General features: G+C 40.3%; 1 protein-coding gene across 4 annotated transcripts in view; it reads right to left on the reverse strand.

Moving 5' to 3' along the window:
• Positions 1-26977, reverse strand: part of coro2ba (coronin, actin binding protein, 2Ba) — a 60792-nt gene that overhangs the window by 21353 nt on the left and 12462 nt on the right. For 2 of the 4 annotated variants that reach the window (XM_074621326.1, XM_074621309.1), the window contains one exon: positions 2574-2774. In XM_074621326.1, the coding sequence (XP_074477427.1) occupies positions 2574-2774 (201 nt within the window). Of the gene's footprint in view, positions 1-2573; positions 2775-6281; positions 6490-26977 lie in introns of those variants that run through there. The other 2 variants (XM_074621317.1, XM_074621301.1) reach the window with 2 other exon arrangements.

The raw sequence follows: 26977 nt of genomic DNA on the forward strand, positions 1-26977 counted from the left end.
ACACTACAAGATGTTTCTGAAAACATTTGAGGAGCGATATAGGCATTACAGTAACAGAATATTGATTCATATTTGATCAGCGCTGCCTAGTTTGACCGTTTGATCGGAAATCGTGAATGATCGACAGCCTGCTCAAAGACGGCAGCTGGACAGCAGGCTCCAGCTTGGCTCTGATTGGTTGTTTTCCTCCGGTATGTGAAATCTTGCAGATGCCATTAGGAGCACCGGAGGACACCGGAGGACACAGAGGCACATGATTTTTTTCAGATTACCTGTCTCATGCACTACGGTCAGGATATAGTGATTATAAAAATAACCTTTTTCAATGATATTTGCTCCAACCTGCCTCCCCCAGCTTTAAGGAAAAAGGTTGGGAAGCACTGACCTACATGGCAGAGTCAGTAGTCTGTCTTTTTCCATGACTGCACACCACATAGCTCATGAGGATGTGAAGTAAAATGTAGCCGAGGTCTCCCTGCTACTCAGCTTACTGAATACTTCTTCTGCCTGATAACAGCTTGACTCGACTCTGCTTGGCAGCTGAGAGCTTTTCAAGTACCTTGGCAGAGTCGCTCTTAAAGAGGCAAAGCACTTCATGGTTTCTCAGACCTACACTGTGAACTACAGAGTGGAGAGAGAGGCAAACTATATCATAGCCTCGTGGAAAAATACCACTCATATTTGTGCTGCACTAATACATAAAGACACACCAACAATCAGCATCACATAGGAAACACATGCTGAATACATGAGCACCTCAATTCCCTATAGGCACAATAGCAACATTTAGAAACTATTCTATACTCTCCATATCAAACTCAATATATCACCACCACATATAAAATGTTATTAAATGCAGTTCTTGGAAAAAAATACTTTCCATTTAATACTTTCCACGATTTATCACTTTACCATCAGCATAATACCTCTGTAATGTGCAACTGCGAGGCTTATCTTCCATATTAAAATCTGCAATACTGTTGTATAATGAATAATCCAGCAAAGGCAGTAAAGCAGAATGTATTTGCTGAATGTGAAAAAGAAACACATTCCCGTTTCCTATAATAAGAAAAAGAATTTCATGCTTCCCTTTGCAACAGTGCTCTTTTGTCCAGTTTATGGGAAATACCAGTGTGCCTTTATGTGATCCTATTGGCAATTCTACCCTGTTACAACTTTGGCTTTAAATTCTGGCTTGATGATTTAAGGTTGGCATGCTCTGCTATAGAAGGGAGGGAGAGTCTGTGATTTGTGTGAAAACGTTTTTTCAAACTTCAGGTCTTACTGTGCTGTGCAGTAGCTGAAACCACAGTAATCTGATGGTCTAAACCCTAAACCAATATACAGAATAATGCACCTCAACACCCTAAATGCTTTGACTCACAGTAAGTGACTCAAGCTGTGATCTTTAAAGGGCGAGTCCATCGGCGTTCTTAACCTTTTTTCCCAAATGGAAAAGCCCACTCAACCGTTAGCAAAAAGCTGTAACATAGGTTACCAAAGTAAGCTAATCGAAGCTAATCAATAAGGTTATGAATAATGTGAACACTAGCACTAGCTGAGTCAAAATTAGCTGGGCTAAGTTTGGTTAGTTTGGAAATGGAGTTGTATGTGTACACCTGTGTTCTGCGAGGTAAAATTACTGCTTTTGTGAATGAAGTCTGGTGACTTTGAAGAGAGCGATATAACGTCTTCAGTTCCCCATCGGAAAGGGCTGTCTGACGGCGAGGTAAAGCGGATGTGGACGGGAGCAACAGAAAAACTCATTTTAGCCACCTAAAAACAATCAATATCAGTTTAAGTGTACGCTATATTTAGAATATGTTCACTTTACCTCGCCATCAGAAAGCTGCCCTTTCCATCGGAGAACTGAAGCCGTTATATCGCTGTCCTCAAAGCCGCCAGACTTCATTCACAAAAATAATAATTTTACCTAGCAGAACACAAGAGTTGCTGGTCTACCGCTGCATCAATCGGTTAGTTTGTTTGTGTTATTGTGTGACTGTCAGATCCGAACTAATGTGGCGTACACAGCAGTACATTTCTTAGTTTCCATGCCGGTACTCTTGTCTGCTTCTCCAAACTGGGGGCATGCAGATGGCCAACCAAGTTACTGAAGGTAATGCACACTGAATGGATCAGGATATGTGTATATGTAGAACATCATCATGCAGAAACCTAAAGTACATCAGGTCAAGTGGGGAAAGTTTTTTAGAAGGGCTTGGGAAAATAGCATTTTGACGCTAAACCATCCATACATCAACCAAAATTTGAATGTTCGGATTTGAATACATAAGGAACACCACTGGAAAGCTACAGAATGATATAAAAAAAACTAAAATAAAAATAATGGGTCTGCCCTTTAACTAAACATAATGTAAATTTTGAATAATGTACAAATGCCCAAATACTGGAACTAACAACAACTGAGCATTTTAGCACACAATGAAACATCCCATATCTCCCCGACACTGAAGTGTACAGTAAGTAGAAAAAATACGCTCAGGGGTCTCCAAAGAGGGAAAGACCCCATAAATCAAACATCAAATCAAGAGTGTGGCAGTGCCAGTTACCTGGGCTACAGGTATAACGATGAAAGAGCCCCCGCCGGCACTCTCGGTGACGACTGCCAGGAACTTGGAGTTGACGGCACAGAAGTGGTTGTCATGGACGTTCTTGGTGATGGGGAACCCGTCGAAGCAGTGCTCCCGGTTGCCCACTTTTCCGTAGACATTTCGAAACTTGGAGCTTCGGTAGGTCGGACGCCATGACATCTGAGGAGAATAAATAAATAAATATACCAATTAGTTTAGGTTTTGTAATTTTACAGAATTTTCCGACTAAGACATGTGGGATATGCCGATATTATTTTAGGTATTTAGATCTTAGGAGCATCCTTTGGACATGTACTGTATACAGCACATGCGGAATATGCGTCTCAATTGGGGTTCTTACCACAGTTTGCGACACACGGCCTCTTGCCTGTTTGCGGCCAGCTCTGTGCGTCGTACACAAACCAACTAGCTGACAGTTTGAAGAGATACATGTCCAAAAGAAAAGCCCACATTTCTGGTTGGAAGGAGAAACACACCTGCTTTTAAACATAATGAAAGACTTGGATATCAACAGATTTTTGGATATGAGTAAATATCGCAACGCCAACCTTTTCAAGAAGGTGGTTGAAGAAAGTCCACCACCTGTTACGTTTATGCACGGCTGCATGTAAATGTGAATATTAGTGGAATATTCATTTTCATTAGCTATTTAAACAGCTTAGTAGGAATATTGTCTTTTTTGGAATGAGGGCAAAAAACTGAATATTTTGTGCATGTAAACATAGTCATTGTGTGTAGGCAGAAGAGAAGGACATTCAGCCAAGCTGGTGCTGTAACATCCTAAAAAACCTAATTACATTGTAAGGGAAAGTGATCTTTATCCTTTAAGCATCACTTGGAACTTGACAGGATAATGCAGACAGAATAAATGAAGCCTAAATGTCAAATTCCAATCTACCAAACCCACAGTAGCAGGGTGGGCTGTCCCATCTGTGCAGAAATGATAACTGTCACACATACAGTTGTGGGAAATCGTCCAAATTGGTCATGGGTGTGACACCTTCCAAGGGTGAAAACTGGGTTTTGACACCATTTCATGTTGCCTGTTGTGATTAATATGTCAAGAAGGAAAAGCAATAGCAAAGACATTTCTTCCAAATAACTTATGCACAGAAGAAGACAGCTGTATAAACCAAAATAACATATTACAGTATGTCCCGTTGTTCGTCACTCTATTATGGCTCACATGGATCTTGTACAACAGAAAAGCAGCCTTTGTTTGCAGCCACTACACATAACAAAAGAGAAGTGGTTACATTTGACTCAAGACGCTCCTTTTGTTTGACACTCCACCACAAGAAGGCATTTATGGAGCTCTTGATTTTTTTTGGCGTGAGCTGGCTCTGCCTAAGGACTCAAAGGTTGACCCAGTCACAGGAAGTGGATGTCAAATGCCCTTTGTTTGGTGTCGTTTCGTGCTAATGGCTGTGGCTACATTCTGAGAAATCTTCTGAAACCGGATCTGTTTATGAGAATGAATTCCAATGACATTACTGACGGACTATATCAGTTCACAACAGGATGATGGCGGGACAGGATTTACGACTCTCGTCAGATCAGTAGCGGCAATGCCGGATGACATCAGGCAGTCCTCTATTCAGCATTGTTCTTGGGATGTGAAGGGGAACTGGGGGGAGTGGTGTACACATGCAAATAGAAACATCCTCAGACCATGCGGCTGCCATTGTCTTTCCCTGTCTCAAACCAGACTGGAGAAATGAGCTGGCATCCAGTAGGCTACAGCACCATGGGTGATCACTTTGCCCTCCCTTCAGCACTCAAATAGCAGCTGTAGTGAGCCTGCAGCATTATTACTGTAGAACCACTGCAATTACAGTGTCACAGCATTGTTTCACATATGGTGCTGAAACTATTACTGAATTATTTAAATAGGCAAGAAAATTCATAGACAACAATTTTCTGCTGCTTTACTCTTCTGTTCAAATACATTTCAGAGAGAATATAGTACTTTTTACTCAACTATATTACTCTGGCAGGTACTAAGTAGTTACTATTTCATATTAAGATTTTATATACATTTATAATAAAATAGGAATTATTGGATGGAGGATGGAACCTAAAAAATAAAATGACTTGATAAATGAATATGTCATTAAATATAGCATATCTTTGTGTTAATTCTTTTATTTATTTACTCTTTTATTTTTCCCATTTATTTATTTACGTATTTATTTGTATTAAATTCTAAATGTATGTATTTATTTATTTTTCTTTATTTTTAAATGTATTTATGTATTTCACGCCTTATTTATTTTCAAAAACGTATTTATTTCTGTATTCTTTTCTTTATACATTTCTGCCTCATTATGCAAATGAGGGATCTGTCACTCAACGTGTGTCATGTCATATTTTAGATTTTGGCAGCTTCCGTCCTCCATAGTATTGTAATAGACTTAACTACTTGTAGTGGCTACTTGTCCAGAATCTAAATCAAAACAATCAGGCAAATGATGCACCATAGCAATGAAATGTACACAGGAGTCCACTGGTGATACAGATGTTTCTGTTTTCTTGTGGTTTATTTACCCTAAGGAAGCAAACTAAGAACAAAGAAATCATGGCTCCTCCTGCCTCTCTTGCTCTAGTAAAATAAAACCATAGACCCTCCCAGGTGCATGCAGGTCCAATACCAGCTTGAGACCTGAGTGCTGTCAAATTCGTACAAAACGAAGAACAAGCAAAATAAAATTACATAAAGTAGTTAAAATTAACTCTCAACATGACCAGCAACAAAATTAAAATGCTGCTTACACGCTAATGCATCAGTAATAATAACATAATACTATAATATATATAATAACACTCTGAAAGTACATTTTACTGGTAACACTTCTTTACTTTTACTTTGTAAGATTTGGAAGGTAAGATTTTTTACTTGTAATGGAGTACTTTTACATTGAAGTACTGCTACTTTTACTTAATTAAGGATCCAAGTACTTCTTCCAGCCACTGCTTCTTCTATCTGCTTTATATAATGTTGTTGAATATCTTTGGGTTTCAGACTGCTGGTCAGACAAGACAAGCAATAAGAAAATGTTGATAAAGAATAACCGTTAGTTGCAGCCCTGCATATACAATTCTACTGTGAGCAGGTCATTTGCAGCACATAAACATCTCACCCTCATCCCATTCACACCCAGACCGACTGCTCTGAACCCATGTCTGTACGAGCAGCATAATAGCAGCTTGTTAAAGAATTAATGTAGAACAGAGGAGCAGCAGAGAGTGGCCTGAGGGACGGTTAGAGGAGAGACTCGCCTGCTTTGAGCTCTCTTCACAAGGATGCTCATTCATTGGTCACCGGGAGATGGCACAGAGAGGATATCTGTGTGTGTTTCTTATCTCACGAGGGTTTGCAGCATAACAACACATGCACAGACACACACAGACCATGAGCAGCAGCAGCGTGCACATACACAAAAAACACAACAACTCAGAGAAGAAAGTGATCAACACAGATCATAAGACTTGTGCGTTGTGAGCATGATTCCCTCTGGGCTTAAACAGTCCTTCATAACTTTGCAGGCAGTTTTTTTTTTTTTATATTTTCATGTTTTATGCCAACAAGTTGAACAAATAAAACCCCATTACATCTCTAGATACCACACTAAAGTTCTCATAATCACCCTGAAAGTGTCACCTTACCTTACCAGTGTCCATACAGTGACACTATAGTCACAGTGTTGCTGCGGCCTTCTCAGACTGCAAACATCCACCCTCCTCTCTAAGCCAGCCACCAGGATCTCCTCTCTTCCTTCCTTTCCCTTCAAATCCAAGCAGCCAGCCTGAGTCTGCTCTACCTCCTTCTCTCTCATGTTTTCCCACCCCCCTCCTCTTTAAACTCTCTCTTCTCCTCCTACTGGTACTGATAGCTGGAGGGCTAGCACTCCCCCCTTTCCTCCTCTTACCCGTCTCTCCCATCCTGCCACTCAGCCAGCCCTCTGTCTCTGTCTGTCTCTAGCTCAGTTCATGCTCCAGCCCGGCCTGTAGTAGCCATTCATCCTCTCTCCTCTCCCACACACTGCTGCTTGTTTGGAATCACAAGGCCCTTCTGGGCTGATTCCCAGCACCACCAGCAGTTTTTCACTCCATCCATCCTCCCGTCTGATAATCTCTCATCTCTACTCTAATCTTTCACTCCACAGGTATGAAACCTTCCTAATTTCTGTAAAGACAGGTGGACACCAGAAGGAACGTTTGCCTTGTTAGCGACTGCAGCAGTGCCAAAGGCAAGATTAAAACATTTTCAGAAATAGTGCAATGCAATAAAGACTGTTACTTTTTTACAAAACTTGAAACATTTATAGACAAGGAACGTAGAAGACATCTCCCCAATAGAGTTCTGCAGGAATGAGTCCTAAAACCTGTAAATGAGTTAGCATGTTAGCACTTCCGGTTCCCTCGTCACAAAGTCAATGTTTTTTTTGAATGAGTTTTTAGTTAGATGCCTGTCATAAGGTCTGTGATTAACACAAGCTGAAGAGATTTTAACATTTTGTTCTACGATATAAAATACGTCAGTAAATATCCCACCTGTGATTTTTGAAGCTTTTTACATGTCTTAAAAAAGGTGGTTGCTAACAAGCGGCTAAATGACACTACTAAATGTCATCACGCCGACTCGTCCGCCTTTACAGCCTTGTTGTGTATACTCGCTCTCATGCGGCCGTGGTGTAGTTTGTTTATAGCCTAACGTTAGCGTTTTACTTCTGCCGACTGCATTCATGCTTCAAAAATCATAAAAGTGCTGTTCATTTGTTGAGATTATTTTATGGAACAAAACGTGCAAGTATCTTAAATGTTTGTTTGCCACAGAGCTTATTTTCTGCAATAATCATAAAACCAATGGGAAAATCCCATTGGTTTTTTGTTAAGGGAACCCAGGGTGATGCTATCTTCCTGGTTGGCCTACAAAAATATGTCATCCCTGCACCACACTTTAAGGAGTTGTACAATCAACAGTTGTCTCAAAGCTAAAATAAAATGTCATCTAACTCTTCTGTGTCTGTATCTTACACATACAGCTTACTGTAATGTAGCTTTATTCATGAATTCAATATCTTGTTTTTGAGCCTGTTTCATTTTTGGTGCCACACCTAGTGGACACAAAATTAATCCTCCCATCCTTTGAACAATCTTAATAGTATTAAAGTAGGGACATAACTTTTTTTCTGGGCATTTAATGATACAAATTTAGCTGTTAGTTAACTGAAATGATCATTAAAGTTAGTTATTATATGTATTTATAGGGGAGGTAAAGCTTTCACATTTTGTATTTTGTTCCCACATTTTGCTCAAAAAGACCTTCTCACACAATCTAATAAAACACAGCTGTGATTTTATGTTCTGTTATAAACTGTAATTACTTAATTGTGCTCTCAAAAAATAGTTTTTATGATCAGCTATTTACTTACCAATAAAGTGTTATCAACAATGAATGTTGTTAAATTGATCTTTACAAGCATGTGAAAGTATTTATAAATTAGAATAATGCCTCTTCAAAGTCTATTTATATCGTTCTAGTTATTATAACACATAGGAGCTGTGTGTGACTTAAGGACTAAAGTAATTAATAAGATATTGACCCACATATTAACATCATTATGTTACCCTGGTGTGAGATGTACAGTATCAACAAGGTGCAAGCAACACTTGAAATAACTGAAGTTAATTTGAGCATCAGTGTTTGTTCCTATTTAACTACATGACTCCATTAGGAACAATAATTACATTTTATTAAAAAAAACACTGACTAAACCTCCTTGCAAGGGGAGTATGTGCTATTTCCATTGAAAGAATATTATTTGGAAACCAGTAAATCATCCTATTGAAATGTAGATAATTGTGTGAGAGACTCCAGGACCTAAATCCCTGCCTTTTTCTCACTGACCAGCCCTGAAGCCTCTGTTCTTTCACCACAGACACTTTCTGAATCAACCCCTGGTCAGATCAATACACAGAGGCAGGTGTTATAGCGAAAATTGCATCCCCTGATGGTTGTCTGTGTGTTTGAAATGTGGGTGGAGCCCTGCAGGTTCACTGTGAGGGAGGTTTTGTCTTGGCCTCTTGGCTTGGTGTGTATGTGTGTAGTATACTAGTCTTTTATGTGCATGTGTGTCCGTTTAGGTGCCCGCATCCATGTCTGACCATGTGTTGTCTGTTTGCAGCAATACACATTTACTGTAGTAGCTTTCATGGCTGCGAGGCAGACCACTCCAGAGAGAAGAGTGTGTTTATTGACTTGTTTTTTTTAACGTCTTGCTTCAAGACATTGCTGCTGCTGCTCTGTGCACACTCAATCTTTCCTCCTCTCTCTTTGAGGTTTTAACCCTCTTTCCGATATCCTAAAAGCAGCAAATATTTGTGTCTCGGGTAAAAACAACTAACAAAATATAAAACTAGCTGTCGAACTGCAACAAACTACTGAATAAAATAGGAATAGTAGCAACATCACTTGGCTTTGCTCTTCCATCCTCCCAGCTGCAGTCCGACATCCTCTCTCCTCTCAAACTATACACGGTCAATGGCAGCATACTGACTCATTATGAACCATAAAAGGCCATTCAAACACCACCAGCTCAAATCAATGGGTTAAACTATTCCAATCAAGATTTTCTCAATGTTAGTGCCAAATAAGGAAGTAGGGCCATCTGAGCTCACATTGAATAGATACAAAAGGGAAATCCGCAGGGCGACTGCGTGTCACTCAGACACAGTGAAGCCTGTCAAGCCACCATGTCTTCCTCTCCCTTGGCAGTGACACTGTACAGTCATTTATGATGACTTCCCATCTCTGCGAGGAGTACATATCACAAAAAGCGAGATATCCCATTGGTTCTTTTGGCCAAATGTTCTCTCAGCGTGAAGTGAGAGCTTACACAGGAAGTGTCACAGCTTGGCTGAAAGCGCTAGAATATTTTCTGCACTGCTATGGTGATGTCTGATGGGACGCCTGTGGTCATAAAAGGCTTTTTGTGGGCTGTGAAGTTGCGGATTATTAGAGGAGAGTATTTGCATTTTACTAGCTATCAGCTGACAGTCAGCATCCTAACCCTATCCCACATAGTCACATTTACTTACAAGTTTACAAGTGAAGTTTATTTCATTATCAAATATCAATATGCATTGTCTAAATTTCCAGTAATGACAGGCTGAGTTGTCTTCTGAATATGGAAAGCAAATCCCAGGAACATGCTGCATTTGTCCAGAAAGACCAAAGAAAGAAATGCTGAATGAGAGAGATGACATTGAAGCTAGTGGAACAGAGGCTCGGTCGGACATGATGTCATAACGTACACAGAAGTTGGCACCTCATTGTGAGGCACACTTACAAGTTTCTATGAAATGAGCCCACTTATAGATCAAATCTTATACTTCACAAAAAATCAGCTGAAACTGAAGCATAGTGCCTGATGCAGACAGCCATGCATGCAATGGTTGCTTACAGCATCACATACACACACACAGTGAACAAAAGGCACAGCCAACGCTGCAGGCGATAGCAGCTGTGAGCAAGTGGCAAATGGAATAAAATAAAACAGAACTGAATAGATTTAACACACCTGCTCCAGCAGCGGATTTTCCAGATGACCAGTTCAGGAATGTTGGAAAGGTACTCTTTTATTGAGCCTGCACTCATTTCAATCAGTTGAAAAGAGAGGTCACATGAGCTCTTGGAACTCACTCAGTCGCTATTATCTGGCCCATTACTGTCTATTATATCATTTCTGGAGTTTCTCAAACAATTAAGAAGACACACAAACACACCAGGAAGGCTCAACCGTAATACATCACATTAAAGTGATCAGTAAGGTCAGGTACTATTCATGTCAGCCCTTCAACCAACAATAGCTCATGCACTCAACTGGCAGGTGGAGGGTGGGGGTGGTGCTACGAACTCCACATGTCACATCTGCAAAACTACAGTATATCCCCCTGTATTACAAAGCCTTTAAACTGGACGCATACCCACACAATGTCTCTTAAAAAGTCACAGTGGAGCACTGCAGGTGCAATTGTTTTACTGCATGCTGTGTAGGAAATTGTGCAGGTATATTATTGGTTCCATTGAAACTACTGATGGCACACAGAGTAGTTTCAAAGGTCAGCTATGTGCTTAATGTTTGACAACTTGAATGGTGAGGCAGGTGCTTCATTTAGTGATTCAAGTAATGATAATAAAACAGTAAATGCTGATAGGCCATGATGTATTGTAATGCTTAAAGGTGCTCTCTGTATGTTATGTCGATCTATCAGTCAGGCATTCACTAAAGTCATGTGATGCATCCCATTGACTTTAGTGACCTCCTGACATTTGTGGTTCAGAGTAAAATACGTTGACAACTATTAGATAAATTGATACAGACATTCAAGGTTCCTAGGGGATGAATTTGAATAATTTGAATGACTTTAACAACTTTAACAAGTGATCCTCTGACTTTTCATCCAGCGCCATGATCAGGTCAAATGTCCAGTATTTTGGTTTATGACCAAATACCTGCAAAACTAATGACATTCCCATCAGCCTCAGCTGCACTTTGTGCTAAGTGCTAATTTACAAATGTTAGCATGCTAATATGCTAAACTGAGATGCTGAACATGGTAAACATTATGCCTGCTAAACATCAGCATAGTAAATTGCCGTTGTGAGCTTGTAGACATGCTGATGTGAGCGCTTAGTTTAAAGCACCGCTGCGCCTAAACAGCCTACAGCCTCACTGAGCTGATAGCATGGCTGTAGTCTTGTTATACAGACTGTGCCAGCCACTGCCTTGGCGTGCCGTAGCTTGTGTAGTGGAGAAGAAGAGCAGAAAATAGCACAAAATTATTGTTGTAGCTGTAATATTGTTCAAAATAGTGACAAAACAACGCTCAAAAGCTAGTGGTTGAATGCCACCAGTAGTACGTTTAATAGAGATGGGACCAAGCCATTGTTTTGCAAGTCACAAGCAAGTCTCGAGTCTTTGCACTCAAGTCTGAAGTCCTAAACTTTGAGTTTTGAGTCCTAAACAAGTCATAATGCGATCTTTACCAAATATAATGCCATTTGCGTCTCCGTCTGTAATTTTCAACCCACACGTTTTGCATAGGCCTACTGCAATACATTTTTCGTTGACCACTGCATAGTTTTTGTACTCTGACAAAATTATCTTTGGTATCAGTTATTCCAACTGGCTGGCGCTCAGTAAGGTAACGTTAATTCTTCATGATTCTCTCCTGCAACTTGATCAGATGCTGTCAGATTGGTTCAAACAAAGTAGATCTGGGGAATTAAGTGTTGACTTGCTGGGAATGAACAGCGATTCAGAAAATGAATTGATAAATGACACACTTTTTAATCTTTGGACTTGTGGGAACGTATCAAGTATTTTCAAGTCAAAAGGCTCAAGTCCAAGTGAAGTCACAAGTTATTGGTGTTAAAATCTAAGTCGAGTTGCAAGACTTTTTTGATTTTGTTAAGTCGAGTCTAAGGTCATCATTTGTGACTCGAGTATGACTCGAGACCAAGTCATGTGACTTGAGTCTACACCTCTGATGTTTAACCTTGGTATAAAGTAACACGACCTTGAAACTCATTGAATCCATCTTTGTTAAGATCTTAGTAACAACAGTGAACAAAGTAGACAGTTATATTAAGGATTACTCTTTATACAGTCTTTGTGCTATGTATAGGAGTCTGGTGAAACAGCAGCCAGTGCTGTTTGAGTGTATGTTGCTGATGATAGGGTATTACTCGATGATAATGACAGGAGATGCAGTAGCTCAGCTAATGGCAGCTCTTAGGCCTTAAGCCAGCCCCATTAAGTAGCGGTAATGGTGCAAAGAGCGCACTATACCCAAGGACAGGAAACCAACAACCCAGCTGAAGGGCACTTATCAGAACACAAGCACATGGAGGAGTGGGTGTCCCGGAATCCATCCATCCATCCATCGCCGAGTGTACAAGGAGGTTGATGACAGTGGTGTTGTCAACCAGGTAATATAATTATTATGGATATACACTGTGGATTTCGTAGACATTTTGATGTGCTCAAAAATACTTATTTTTTTTCATCCTTTTCTCTATCACATACAATATTTGACATTCACACACAGTAACACACACACAGACACATATTTTCCAATTCCACTTAAAAGGTCAGTCATCGAAAATCAAAATAAAGGTCTAAATTAATAATCTCCCCTGTGCTTGCCTTTTCTTTTCCCCAAGGAGTTTCTGCCACGTGCTTTTTGGAGCATAATGATGTGAGCTGCGGGCCTCCCAGCCCGAATGACAGAGGGGGGATGTAAACTCAAGGTGAAGGAAAAGTCCAGAGGAAAGACAGGGACACAAAAGAGGACGTGTGAGGCACAGTGACAAAAGAGAAACAGAGATAAAGGGAGGCAGACACACTGTCTTAAAGAGAGAATAAGGGACTCAAGGTGAAAGAGAAGACGAGATAAGAAGAGAGAGGAAGAAAAGGCAGGGGAAGACCAACAAAGGATGATGAAATATTTAAAGAAACAAAGAAAAAAAACAGACAAAGAGGAGGAGCTGAGGAGGCTTTTACCAGACAGAGATTAACTCCCCTCTGTCAGACCACCTGCCTGCCTGCAGCACACACACACACACACACACACACACACACACACACACTGAGCCAACTTCAACTGTCTGGAGATAAATATATTAATATTTTCAGTATCTAAAAACTCACAACTGAAGCATTGAAATGATTAAAATATCAAAGTCCAAGAAGCATTTAAGCTTCATCTTTAATTTGTCTTTATCCAGACAGCTATTCCCTCAAATCTCTTCTAATGCCATTGAGCTATCATTTACTACATCAATTCCTCATACCTGTAGATTATATTTTTATATATTAAAGTTTACTTATAATACAGCAACAAAAGCTGTAATCATTCGATGTTGTTGCAGTTTGAGGCACAGTTTCCATTCTTTACGTAGTGGACATCTTTTGAGTAAAGATAATACATAAAGATAATTGAAATTGTGCTTAAGGAGAAAGCTTAAAGGCTTTTTACAGACTAAAGAAGGTTTATTTATGTCATAGTACACAAATCCCATCAGCTCTGAAATTAAATTCCTCTGGCTGTGGTTGAAATTGAGAAAGCTAAATGGCGCCGAGCCCAAGACACAGGAGCACTTTCATTAGATTATTGCAAATCATCACTGAAGTACGACCAGGGAAACAGCTCTGTGGAATCATTAATCATTCGGTCAGTTATGATTTCAGATCTGTTTATATATTGAGCTTCAAAATTTCAAGGTGATTGCGGACAGAGCACGTCGACTTGCAGGAGGTTGGATCGTTGGTCATTTAACCCAGAAACTGGAGACTGGCATCATAAGCCTGGTTTCCACCAAGATGTTCCTGGCAATTTTAGTCCCGGGACTACTTTTAAAAGGAACTAAAAGGTTTCTTTAGCCAATTGTTGCCTGCTTTTCCACCGTGGGCTAAAGACCTGCGCAATCTCTCTCTCTCTTTTTAGAGAAGCCGACAGTAAAACCTAACTTTACTTTTATTGTTATCAAACAAAGAGTGTTCTCCCCTCGTCCTAAAATGGTCTTAAATTGATACTAGAGTACTTCCTTGTTTTATGAATGAAGCGGTACATGAGTTGAAGCAGCGGCGTTGTGTGAGTGTTTGACCAATCAGCGACGGTCATCCCTGCAAACTCCACCCCAAAAGTTCCTGTACTTTCAGACCAGGGCCTTTTTGGGGGGTAAAAAAGCCCCCGGAAAGTGTCCCCGGAACTTAAGTTAGACCCTGATCCCTGCGGTAGAAATGCAATGAGTTCCTCAAAAGGTTCCTAGTTCCGGCAGAAAGTTCCTGTGATCGAAACAGGGCTATAATTACCTCTTGTGAGTCAAATACAGACAGTAGCTCTGTCTGATGGGCATGCTAACACTTTACCCTAACTATAAGTGGCTGAGCAGTTTCTCCACAAGATATTTCAAATGTGCTGAGGTGTGCTTATGTCTTGGTGCTCTCTGTGTATAATTAAGTGTACACACACAGGAGGCACAAAGAGTTGATCTTGTTCCCTCATCACTTATTAGGTGACCATACGTTCACTAAAGTTTAATTGAGAGCCAAAAGGGTCCTTTAAGCAAGTTAATCAATGCAAAACTCTGCAGTGCGCTGGTGCATAATAAGCAATTGTCACGGAAGACATTTTGGTATGTACCGTAAGTAAAAACATAGTTGTAAATAACAAACAATATTAATGGCTGAATTTAATTCAGCTGCTTCAATTTCAGTGTCCTGGTATTGTGCATGCTGGCTCACTGTCACACTGTCATGGCACACTTGAATAGAACAGGGACATCATTAATGTTATTGGCAACGCCTGTGCTTTTCCTACAGTACTATGACAAGTCAAAATATTTGCTGTGAAAAACGCCTATTTTTGCATCTTATAATTCTAAAAAGAAAGTCTAATCAGAGGATACAACATGGAAAGATGGAAAAGACTGAGCAGCCAGCCTGGTCTCACTCCCAGGGCGCCTGGGCAGTTGCCCTCGGCTTCTTGATACCGACACACAAGGCGCCCTTAAGCGTCTGTACTCCTGAGAGGCTTTCAACTAACTCCAATGTAAACCCGTCCGCGTCATTATTAGATGCTCAGAGCAACGGACGTGGTATAAAGAGTGAGAAAGTCCGCTGAGGGCGTGAGGGGAGGGAGAGCTGTTGGATGGGTCAAACAAACACAGTACTTTTACTCAGGGGACCGGCAGTCGAGTCCCATTTGAAACCAAAAGTTGAGTGATTTTTACTGACGATGTTATGTCATGTGATGCTACGTCATGGAGTCACATGACGTTACGTCCGTAGCTTATGTTGCAATCAGACTTATTTTAAGCCAAAGCATCATGTTTTTTCTAAACCTAACCAAGTAGCTTTGTTACCTAACCGCCACTGTTTCACAATGTTAACCACGTGTTACAACGTTAACTGCGACCGTTTCACAACATTAACCATGTGTTATGTTAACCGCGACCGTTTCACAACGTTGACTACACGCGAACCTTCTGTGTCAAGATACTACGCCATTGTAGTTACGCTGGGGCTTTCTGCCCAAACGGCACAATATGAGGAGTTGGGATGAGATAACGTTGGGTCAGCAACTGGTTACTCTTCTCCAAATTAAATTAAAACCATCAATCAAACCATTTACTGGTTCAAAGACTAGTCATCTCTAATATTTTAAAATCGTCTGATCTTTTCAGTATATTTTTGGCTCAGTTTTTCACATGTCCGGGGAACGCTACGTGTTCATCCAAACCGAATGAGGCACAAAGCTTTGAAGTTCAGCGACCAGATGGAGTGAACATCCTTTTCGTATCATAACCTCCTCCATCTATCACTTGTCTCTTTGCTATGTCCTCTCACTATCTCTTTCTCTCACTCTGTCTTCCTTCGCAGGATTGATTGGATGGATGGTGAGCGTGAAAAAGCGAAACCTAGACAGAGAACGTAGCCAAGACAAGTGCCAGACCATCTGCCTGGCCAAGGACTTCTTCATTCCAGACAGTGGCCGTCTGAAGGACTCGGGCTGCTAGAATACTGATCTTCCTCATTATTTATGACGTGATACTGCTTGGAAAGACATAGAAGAATATGATAATTAATCCAAGAAGGAACAAAATCAGAGAGAGATAATATTCGCTCACTCTGTACTGGACTCTTTCTTCTGTTGATAACTGATAACTAGCCCACTTTACGCATATTGTATACTGTGATGTTCAGTTCTTTGTTGTATGTCTTTTTGCTTTAAAAAAAGGAAAAAGAAAGTATACTTATCTGGATGTCTTGTATTATGAGGATCCAACCCTTCACAATAAAATTAATAAATACAATTTGAAACAGAAAGAGCTAATATTCATCAACCCAATTTCCAACAGAAAATTAAATCAAAAGTTTGTCATCTTGTTGACAAAAAATACATCGACATAAAGCAAACAATACTTTGCTTTCATTTTTGACATAGCACTTTGATTATTACAACATAGGTTAACAAACACAAGATTGTACTGAAATGAAATATTGACTTACAACCACAGGTTACAGTATAATAAATATGAGAGCAACTGTAGTAATAACACAAAAGTAAAGGAGTTTGCACAAAGAATAACAGTCTAAAGCCTCCCTGGTGATTCGTTGATGCTGCATACAGCGCCGGCATACACGCATCACACGCTGTGCCAGAGGGGACACAAACATCCTGGCTAACACTGACGTTTGCCACCGAGGTGTCGCGGACCTCGTGGTAAAGACAGCTCTACTTTGGAGCGATACTTAGCCCCTTTCCCAGTAAGCTACCGAGACATGTTTGCTATCAACGGATTCATCGCAATCTCAAGTTTTATATGATACCACTGTATGTCCACTATATTAAAAAACGAAACCCGCAACGGCCTTCAAAATTCCGTAATGCTAATGCCAGTCAGATGATCCACCATCATTGTCAGAGGGTTGAAAGTAAGCCAAGTAAACCAAGAACTGAGGAGGAGCATAGTTCCAATTTTAAGATTATGGTGATCAATGAGACAGGCAGGGTGTAACTAAATTATAACCTGGTTCTATTTTTCCCTTTTAGATGGGTAAATTCTGTTAGAAATAGTACTACCAGTAGGCTGCAGTTACATTTTTGGTCTATTCAAACAAGTCAATTTCATTTAAAAGATATATCAATGTGTTACTGTTACTGGTGCATTCTGGTCGGATTTCTTTTTTTGTCTCATAATCAAGGTCAATATGGTAACTATATTATAAGCAGGTTAAAAGGCTATATGTCAATCCTGTATGCACAAAAATAACACTGCTTAAGAACCACCTTAAGAACAGGTGGAGAGGCACCAGCTAAAATCTTGTCTTGGGCACCAAATTGGTTCCTTACATCAGACAGCATGAAAGTGTTGGAGGAACAAATTATATACTGTCATTTATTTATTGTTAGGGCCTTACCAATGGGACTAAAAATGTAAAGTTTGTTCTCAGGGTTATACTAACAGATTGGTCTATCTCTTTGTGAACAGTAAATGTTATGCAATATAAGATAATGAGATACAGTATATATTGTGTTGACATCTCGGCACAAGAGTGGTGCGAGATGAAACTGAGTATCCATTATTGAAGGAATTCATCCTCTGGGGAGCGTGAATGAGTAAATCGAATGATCTGTTTTCTAGATTTAAATTTTTTTCTTGTGTTTAGGTGGACATTTTGGTCAAATGTTGGTGCTACAGAAAAAGTCGGAGTCACCAGAAACGTCAGGAATCATCAGCGGGTGACCTTGAATTTTCACAGCAAATGTCTAGCCAGTCTGTCCAGTCGTTGCTGAGATGTGTTGCTATGGACCATACGTATTAACTAACTGGCTGACAGAAGGTGCAGATGCCGGATGCCAGCAACGAAAGGATATTATAGGGCCATTTGTCTGATACAGTTACCCGGGGCAATGAGATAACGAATGTCCTTGTACAGGAACCTCATACACGTCAATATCATATTAGAGCAACCAGGTCAGTTCTCTGTAATCTCTTTATGGTTACTCACTATTTAATGGACTAGTTGAGTCACATTGAAGGTGGGTCCATGGAATAACGTGTACTTGCACTCCAAGAGTTGTGGTTTGTTGATGCTGGAGGATAAATTGAGTAGCCAGAGAGGAGGACAGGAATACAAATTTACAAGAGCATACCAAAATAGAGCTTCTTCCTGACGTCATTAAGACGGCTAATTGGGCCAAAAGATTTTTCTGCTTTTGTTGCTTCTTCAACACGAATGAATGATGTCTCAGTCTATTATCACGGGCAGGATACAAAGAAGAGCAAATCTGTGAGAGACAAACAGATTGCAGCAATCCGGGCACCTTTGCCAGCTTTAAAGTGGGGGCAGGGAAACTCCAGATGTTCCTGTTTGTTCAGAGCAGCTGCCGTGAGGAAAGACTTCCAATGGTTTTTTTTCTAACACAGTAAGCAAGTTAAACCACAACTATAGCACAGAAATCAAGCCGGTGTGGGGAGATGGCGACTGACTGTGTATTGTTCAAAATCTGACAGGTGAGATGAGGAAAGAGATGGTGCTTGTCACCTCCCTGTGGTTACAACGACCATATGCACTCCTGCAAATCTGGGATAATCTCTCCAGTGTCTCTTCAATATTGTCTTTCTTAGCTTTCTGTTTCAATCAAGAAAAAAAAAAAGATATACCTACCTGCACTTGAAAAATGTGCACACACACAGAAGAGAAAGAGAGAGAGAAACTGTAATCGCCTTTGCACACATGTGCGAGCTTGTTAAGCCACATTTGAAATGACAGTATTCCCATATGTGGGTGAAGGTTAATGTGTTGTGAATTTGACCTATTTCAGAGGAGCCACTCTGTTGATGAGATCACAAAGAAAAAAAACTACAATACTAATGCTGCTGTCATTCTACATCCACATGCCTCCATATGCTTGTTTTTTTTCCCATTTAATTGGTTTATTATAAAGTTTATATAAGAGCATTCCGCTCACATGGCAGGACAGTTTGGCTAGCTAGCAATAAGTTGGATATCTATCATATGCTCGCTCATGCACATCTTTCCAGTCTGTTGCATTGATCTGTTTATTGCCAGCCTGTCAATTGGACCTCTACAGTACAGTATGTGTCCCAGTTTAAAAGGCAGCTGTAAAACACAGACCTCATTTCACCGTCCTCTATGGGGACAAATATTTAATTTTGGCTGTTATTCCAGAAGGGATTCTGTATTGGCACCAGCTACTCCCTGCTGGATCTGCTCACTTCCCCAGTAATACTTTAGCTTACTGTATAATCTTCACCACCCTCGTTTCTGTGTATCACAGTTGTTTGTGTGTGTATTACTGGGGTTGGTTGGACTGGGTAGTAATCTTGTCAAATGGATCAGTGATGATGCATATTTGGAGTGCACACATGACATATTTAGAGCTGATCTGTATGGTACATTGTTGATGTCTTCCTCTGACAACTTGTCAACATCACAACATTTCCCAGTGATGTTCAAAATAATAATATTATACTGTAGGTACATTTTCAAACAATTTCTTCCCACCAGAGTCTTCTAGAGAGCCCTTACAGGTATGAACTTGGGCATAAAGTTGAGTTAATTGGTAAAGTTAATTTCTATAAAATCACGTGTTATTATAGACAACTTTGCACCTTTATTGATAGTGAATTAATATTTTATATTTGCACTACTTTGTACTGCAACTGCTGCACAAAAATTTCCCTCGGGATAAATACAGTTCCATCTTATCTTACCTTAACTGATTAGCAGTGGCACTGCATGGGAAAAAATATAAGGAATCCAAGTGAGACAGATCCTTTAAAAAGGCAGTGTGAAAAAAGCATTACATGCATGTGTGTACTGCAAGCAAAGTTAATCTTTTTAGATTTGATGTTCTCACGCAAACCACATATTCAATTATTTTCAATGCAGGATTATATTTAGACTTATCAAAATGAATAGATGGACTGGACTTGTATTTATACAGCGCCTTTATAGTCTTCCGACCACTCAAAGCACTTTACACTACATGTCAACATTCATTCCCCCATTCACACACACATTCATACACATGGCAGAGGCTGCCATACAAGGTGCTAACCTGCAGTGAAGTCAATGAATTATTGTACAGCACAACTTAAAACCAAATCCAAGATGAAAATCCAAACAAGCAACTATCAAACTTCTGCACAGGCTGCAACACAGTCAAATGGGAGGTTTGACAAATAATTTGTTTTAGGAAAATTAGTTCAAATCCCAGGCAGGCCCTGTCCATGCAGTAGTTAGGGTTATTTTTTTTTTAACCAAAATCACAAAAATCCAGCTACTTTCACAATTTAGTCTTACAAAAGCATGGTCATTAGCTATACTGGATGACATGCTAACTCTCCTGGTTGTTTCATCTGAATGACCTTGCTCAGCTTGCTATCATTCTGTGGTTTCATTGGTGTGAAAACACAGTGGCTTCCTTTCACATTTTTTTTCTATTCCAGACCATTAACAGTTTTACAGTTACAAATTGAGGGGAGCCAACTTCACCTAACAAATTCATTGCATTTCTCTGGTGCAGCAGAAACATAGGGGTGGTGTGGTAGCAAGGCAGGATGGGGTTGGATCAGATGTATTTGCAGACTCACAGTAAAGTAAAGATTAACATTAAAGCTTCTCAACCCATCTTTCCACAGGGACCTGCTATGCATGCCTTTCTTTGCTGCTACTCTCAGCACCTTTCCACTCAAAACCACAACAGATTTTTTCCCCTGACGGTGTGGAATAATGTCTTTTAGCCTTTATTACCCTAAACTCAGGAGTTCCCAGCTCCCATTCCTCGTGGTAAGGAGCATTGCCAGGTGCGTACCTTGTGTGACAAAAGGAATGCAGAGACGTACAGGAAAATAACTACAATACCTGTCTGTTCAATGATTCTATATGATTCTAATTAACTGATCATCTTAAAGGTAAACAGCACCAAATGTATGCAAGTGGAATATATTCAAAGTTTATTTAGGTTATCTTGCCCGTCATCATAATTTGGTTTCCTACTATACGTTTACAATTGTGTCTATCAGCAACATGTCAAATCAAAACTTCGAGCTAAAAGCTGCAAAGAGCTCAGGATGAGGTGTCAACTCTCAGTGGTATCGGCAGTACTAAAAACCCTTTTACTAACCCGTTCTCACTCCCAACTCGTCAAATACCGCCGTTTGGTAAGTGCCCCTCGGCATCGGAAACCAACGCGTGGAGGCACCCTTTAGCGACAGTATGTGATGAACCGGGCTTTCAACTATGGTCAGAACAAGTGACGAATTATTAATAATGCGAGAGTCCGCTGACCCCGCAGGAGGGGTGGTGGATGGGTCAAACAAACACATGACTTTCAACCAGGACACCGGTGTTCGTGTCCCGTGTGCAACTAAAAGTAACGTTGACTTATTTTGTCCCGTCAGTCTTTATTCACGTGACTAGTCAGTATCGTCAGTCCCGTGAGTCACATGAGTCGCTAGTCAGTGTAGTTCAACCACGACCGTTTCCTAACCCTAACGAAGTGGTTGTGTTGCCTAAACCTAACTTCCTGTGAAAACGGAAGTTTATTTTGAAAATACAGTATGCAAGTAACCAGCGTATATTGACATGTTGTCCCCGGTCCGTCCAAAAGTAACGCAAGAGGGGTACCCTATGCGTCAGTCTCCGATGCTAAGGGGCACTGACCAAGTGGCAGTATTTGACAAGTTGGGAGTGAGAATGTGTTGCTTTTACATGACAGGGAGTAATTTTATTCAACTTTAATGACAAAAATATGATTTAACGGTACTTTATTTTTTAATTTTTCGTTTTGATCCTTATTCAACCTTAATGACAGCCTTTCCTAAACTAACTTTTAGCGGCATGAAACCCAACATTAATTAAAAAAAGTTGTTTTTCTGGCCATTAGGTAAGTTTTTCATGTGTGAATTTAAGAAAATGGAGCATCCAAATCTTTCTGCTGTCACATTATTCATTTTGTTGTGGAGGGATGCAATGAAACAGACAGTTTAAGTGTTTAAGCACATTTCAACTTTAATTACCCATCTTTTATTAGCTTCTATGCGAGTCAAATCTTGATCAGGTCTTTTGTGTCTCTCCCTTTCTCTACCTTTTCCTCTGCATTTTTGACACATCTTACTCTCCTCCTTTCTACTTTATCTCTTTCCACAAACCATCTACATAAATAAATTAACCTGCCACATCATCATCGACCCAGTAAACCCTCTCAGCTGCAGTCGGCACCCACGGTGAAGAAGCAAGGGGCTGGAATGCAGACACAGCTGGCTCTCAGCTGGTGAATCCGTCCAGTAAACAAAAACACACTGAGAAAATGCATACAGTAGGTCTAAATGCATTAATGTGGTATCCACAGGATTCCCCCCAGCAGCGGGCTCTGTTGTCCTCTAATCAAAAGTGTATAGATCTTCAAAGCCAACACAAGATTATAAAAGTGTTTGCTTAAAGTTTTCTTTTCAATTAGAAAGATGGTTGAAGTAGCTTTCTAATCAAAGAACAATGTCTTTGTAAATTTGCCTCAAGCGTGTTAATTTATCTTCTATAGAATTCTGCATGAATGGGCAATTTATCAACATGTTTTATTAATGTCATAAAACAATGTAGTAAAAGTGTTATGAATAGTAATCACAAATGTTAATAATTCCACAAGTAGCAGAGAATACAGTTCATATTTGACGTGACGTGGAGAAGTATGAATTCTAATGTCCAATCTTTTGTAAAGACTCTTTGTTTCTCGCCTCTGTTGTTGAACTGCCTCTTTAGACAGACAGGCATACCCACTGTGTTACCATAGTGACAGCAATGGAAATCCACACAGCTGGAATTAAGATTCTCCAAAAATAAGGACCGATTGACATTTGACGTTTCTCGTAAAAAGTATCTGGCAAAAAACTCTGAAGGAAGAATCCGATAACAGTTCTGTGAAATGAGTTCTAGTATAAATCAAGATGCAGTGTCATGTCGCTGCCAACACAAAAGGTTTGCGAAACTAATATAAAGTACCTTTCAAATTATACACTAAATATATCAACATGTAGAACAGTTTAAGATTACTGACATTATTTTGTCTTTATTATCTTTGCAGTTCCTCTGCCTCCTTTCTCCCATTTTGCAATGCTAGTAACTCCTCTGTTGGTCTGAGGAGGTGTAGATGATCAACATGGTGCTTCTTTTCACCTGCCAGCTCACCGGAGCGGTTCTGTTTAAGCTATCTGCCCCAGATCCCATTCCCTCCATAGGACACTCTGACCAACCATTAGGAGTCACTATAGTACAGCAAGAAGAGCACTCCCTTTTACCAACTTCCCACCTATGAACACTCCCAACACAGAAATGGTGAGACACAATTCTGGAGGACTGAACCCAGGTTTCTGCATCACCAGTATCTTTTTCCATGCACCACCTGGCATCTGATCTCTCCAAATGTTTGAACTCATAGACTGTATATAAGAAGTGGACGTAGTTACCGTGACGTCACCCATTGGTTTGTGGACTACAGTTTTGAAGCTTTGAGTTCGTCATTTTGGCCGTCGCCATCTTGGTTTTTGGCCGTTGCTAGTGATGTTATGTGCTGTGCCGAGGCTTCGGAGCATGTGTCCAGTAATCCTAGAAGTTTTCTGTGAAGCGCGTATCGAGGCTTGTATCGTTTTAGACCAATGGCGTCATTAATGACGCCTAAAGCCGAAAGATGGGAAATTATTGTTCCTGAATAAAAAAGAATAGAGTCTCCCCTCTATCATTTTATATACAGTAGTTATACAAGCACATTCACTGCCCTCTCCCGGTTAAACCACTGCCTCACATCTGTATTATATATGCCTGTTTTACCAATAGGTGGTTTCGTGTGCACATGAAGCCCAGATGAAGCCTTGTGAAATGATCCATTTGGCAAACCAATTTGCTGGAGAGCTTCAACGCTTCATGAAGCTTCATCTCGCCATCACTAGCCATCACTAGCAGTCACCATCTTGGTTTTTGCAACCAGAAGTGACACAAGACGTTGGAGCTAAGTACAACCGAATGCTGAATAAGACTTTTTTAGTCGACCAAAATGTTATAATTAACTGTCATGAACTGAAAACACACTGTGAAAGGGTTAAAGTTGTAAGATGAAAACACGGACAACTCCCAGACCGGACAACGCCGTGATAGTGACCTGTCAATCAGAAAGTAGCCACGCCCTAAAGCATTCCCTGCTTTATGGTCTATTTGACTCTAAATGGGACCATAATTTACTAAATGAACATCATACTGTATTGAAGAAGACGTGAAACTAACGATTGAGACCATAAACTCATGTTTACAATGTTTACTGAGGTAATAAATCAAGTGAGAAGTGGGCTCATTTTCTCATAGACTTCTATACAATCAGACCTCTTTTTGCAACCAGAGGAGTCGCCCCCTGCTGGCTGTTAGAAAGAATGCAAGCCTCACTTATAAGACTGATTGCTCTGGCCAAAGTCATTTAAACAAATTGCTGACACACCAGGCTTTATCTGTGGCTCAGAGCTGACACTTTCACCATTGACTGTATCCTTTATAAGAGGATTATGTATTTATGGTTCATGTGATCTCCTCATGGGCTCATCTGTTAGTTCAGAGCAGTGAACCACCATGACTAACTCCCTTTAAAATACATTTTTATAAGTTTTGTGCATCTCATTTTTAGCAGCATCGAACATCACAGATTGTAGAATGGTTATTAAAATATGTTAAATATAAAAGGAGAGGGAATAGTAGAGATATGTAGTAAGAAAGAAACCACATGAGGAAAGGAAATAAATGAGGTATTTTGTGTTGCAGAGAGACTAATATCTATATTTATACTGCTATCAGTGCCCAAAGGCAAAATACAGAGCTGAATTTGACCCTGATAAACTCCAATGCGGATGTCTGTGTGTGTGTGTGTGTGTGTGTGTGTGTGTGTGTGTGTGTGAGAGAGAGAGTGTGGGTGGTAGTATCATCCATCGTGGATGTGCTCTCACTCGTTGCCCCACTCCCCACTCATCGCTCTCTTATGTTCACTCAACTCTCAACTGTCTCATTCAGTGTAGAATACAGTTCTACCTACAGTATAACGCGCACAAAGATAAATTCATAGTCTGTATGTTCAAATGTCTAATGTTTGAACCGGTGCTTTATCAGCATAAGACATCACAGTACATCATACCTGACCACCACACCACGTGTGAGAAATAAACAAATCACAAAACATTAGGCGTCGGCACCAGTGATAGAAAATATCTCAAATGTGAGCTGACATTGCACAAGCATGCAAGAAATGAAAACACAGCAGAGTATACAGCAGCGCTATTGTCAGCCTCATGCCTGGGAATGTGATGTGGGATAAAATTACGTAAGTAGATTCCATGACACTTCATCAAGCCTCCCGACCAGGCGGTGAGAGAATGGACCACCCTGATTCTCACTGCAGTGGCACGGCAATGGCCTGCATAGTTGACATGTATTGACCGCTGCAGCTTCACCAGTGCAACTGTAGTGATACTCAAATGAATTCGAGAGTGCATTCCTTTCTTAGTGTGTCGGTTCACTAAACTGAACAGTTTTAACTAGAAGAGCTCCGTATACTGAGTCATTCCACCTGCTTTGTGACTACTAAAGGGACTGATTGGTTTCTGGGGTTGATTCCATTTTAATACAACATGCATCTTATCGCCATTATTCCTATAATCGGTTGTGGTAAATTTCAACTCCAGTAATTTCTGAGATCTGGGAACACGGCAACATCACACATTAGCTACCACTTTATTTAGTGGTGTTAGTGGTGTTTCTGGTATTTCAACACATTCTCATCCCAACTTGTCACATACTGACGCTTTGTCAGAACCCTCTGTGTCACTTTTCGGTCGCGGTAAACACATGCTCAACGTTGTGAATTAAACGAAAACACTTGCTTAGATTTAGGTAACAAAACCACTTTAGTTAGGTTTAGGAAAAAACAATATGATTGGGCTTAAAATTATTTTTTGTACAGTGAAAATGTGACTTGACGATGTGAACTAGGGACACAAATGAACAGCTGATTGTAGCGTGAAAGTGAAACTTAACGCACGGGAAACAAACAGCTGCGTTGTGTTTGTTGGAACAATCCACCTCCCCTCCCGCACGCCCTGTGTGTCTTTTCGCTCTTTAACCTACCTCACCACAGCACTTTCTCTCAACGTTTACTATTGCCACTGATGGGTTTACATTGTAGTTAATGGGAAGCCCGGTGTGTTTCATATTGGCACTAAAGGGTGCCTTGTGCGGCAGTATCAAACGCCGACGGGCATGACAAAGTTTACACCCTGGGAATGAGAACGGGCTTGGTATTTAATCAACCCTCATTGATATAAATGGGGTGGACAAAACAAAGTATAACATTGAGTTTTCTGATATAAATAACATCCATACAGCTGCTGCAAGCCATCCAATCTGTTTCACTGCACCATAGCCAGAGACACACAGTGTCACAGTCTCTGACAAAAGAGCCTCTTGTGTCGCTATAACTCTGTTGTAAAGGCCACAGGAGTTGAAGGACCCTAAAGAGGAAAGAAAGATAGATAAAGAAAAAGACAGATAGCTAGAAAAGGCCAAAGGGACATTAACAAGAGGAGAGAAGAGACAGGGACAAATTGGAGATGTCATGCAGATATGTAAAGCATTAGTGGAGTTCACTTCACAAACGAGAAAGGAGTGTTGCTCAGAAGGAAAGGAGGTGAGACGCAGAGTTTGAATCCATCTAGGTGAGTGATTAACTCC

Source organism: Sebastes fasciatus, chromosome 2 (assembly GCF_043250625.1).
Source record: "Sebastes fasciatus isolate fSebFas1 chromosome 2, fSebFas1.pri, whole genome shotgun sequence".
Lineage (NCBI taxonomy): Eukaryota > Metazoa > Chordata > Actinopteri > Perciformes > Sebastidae > Sebastes > Sebastes fasciatus.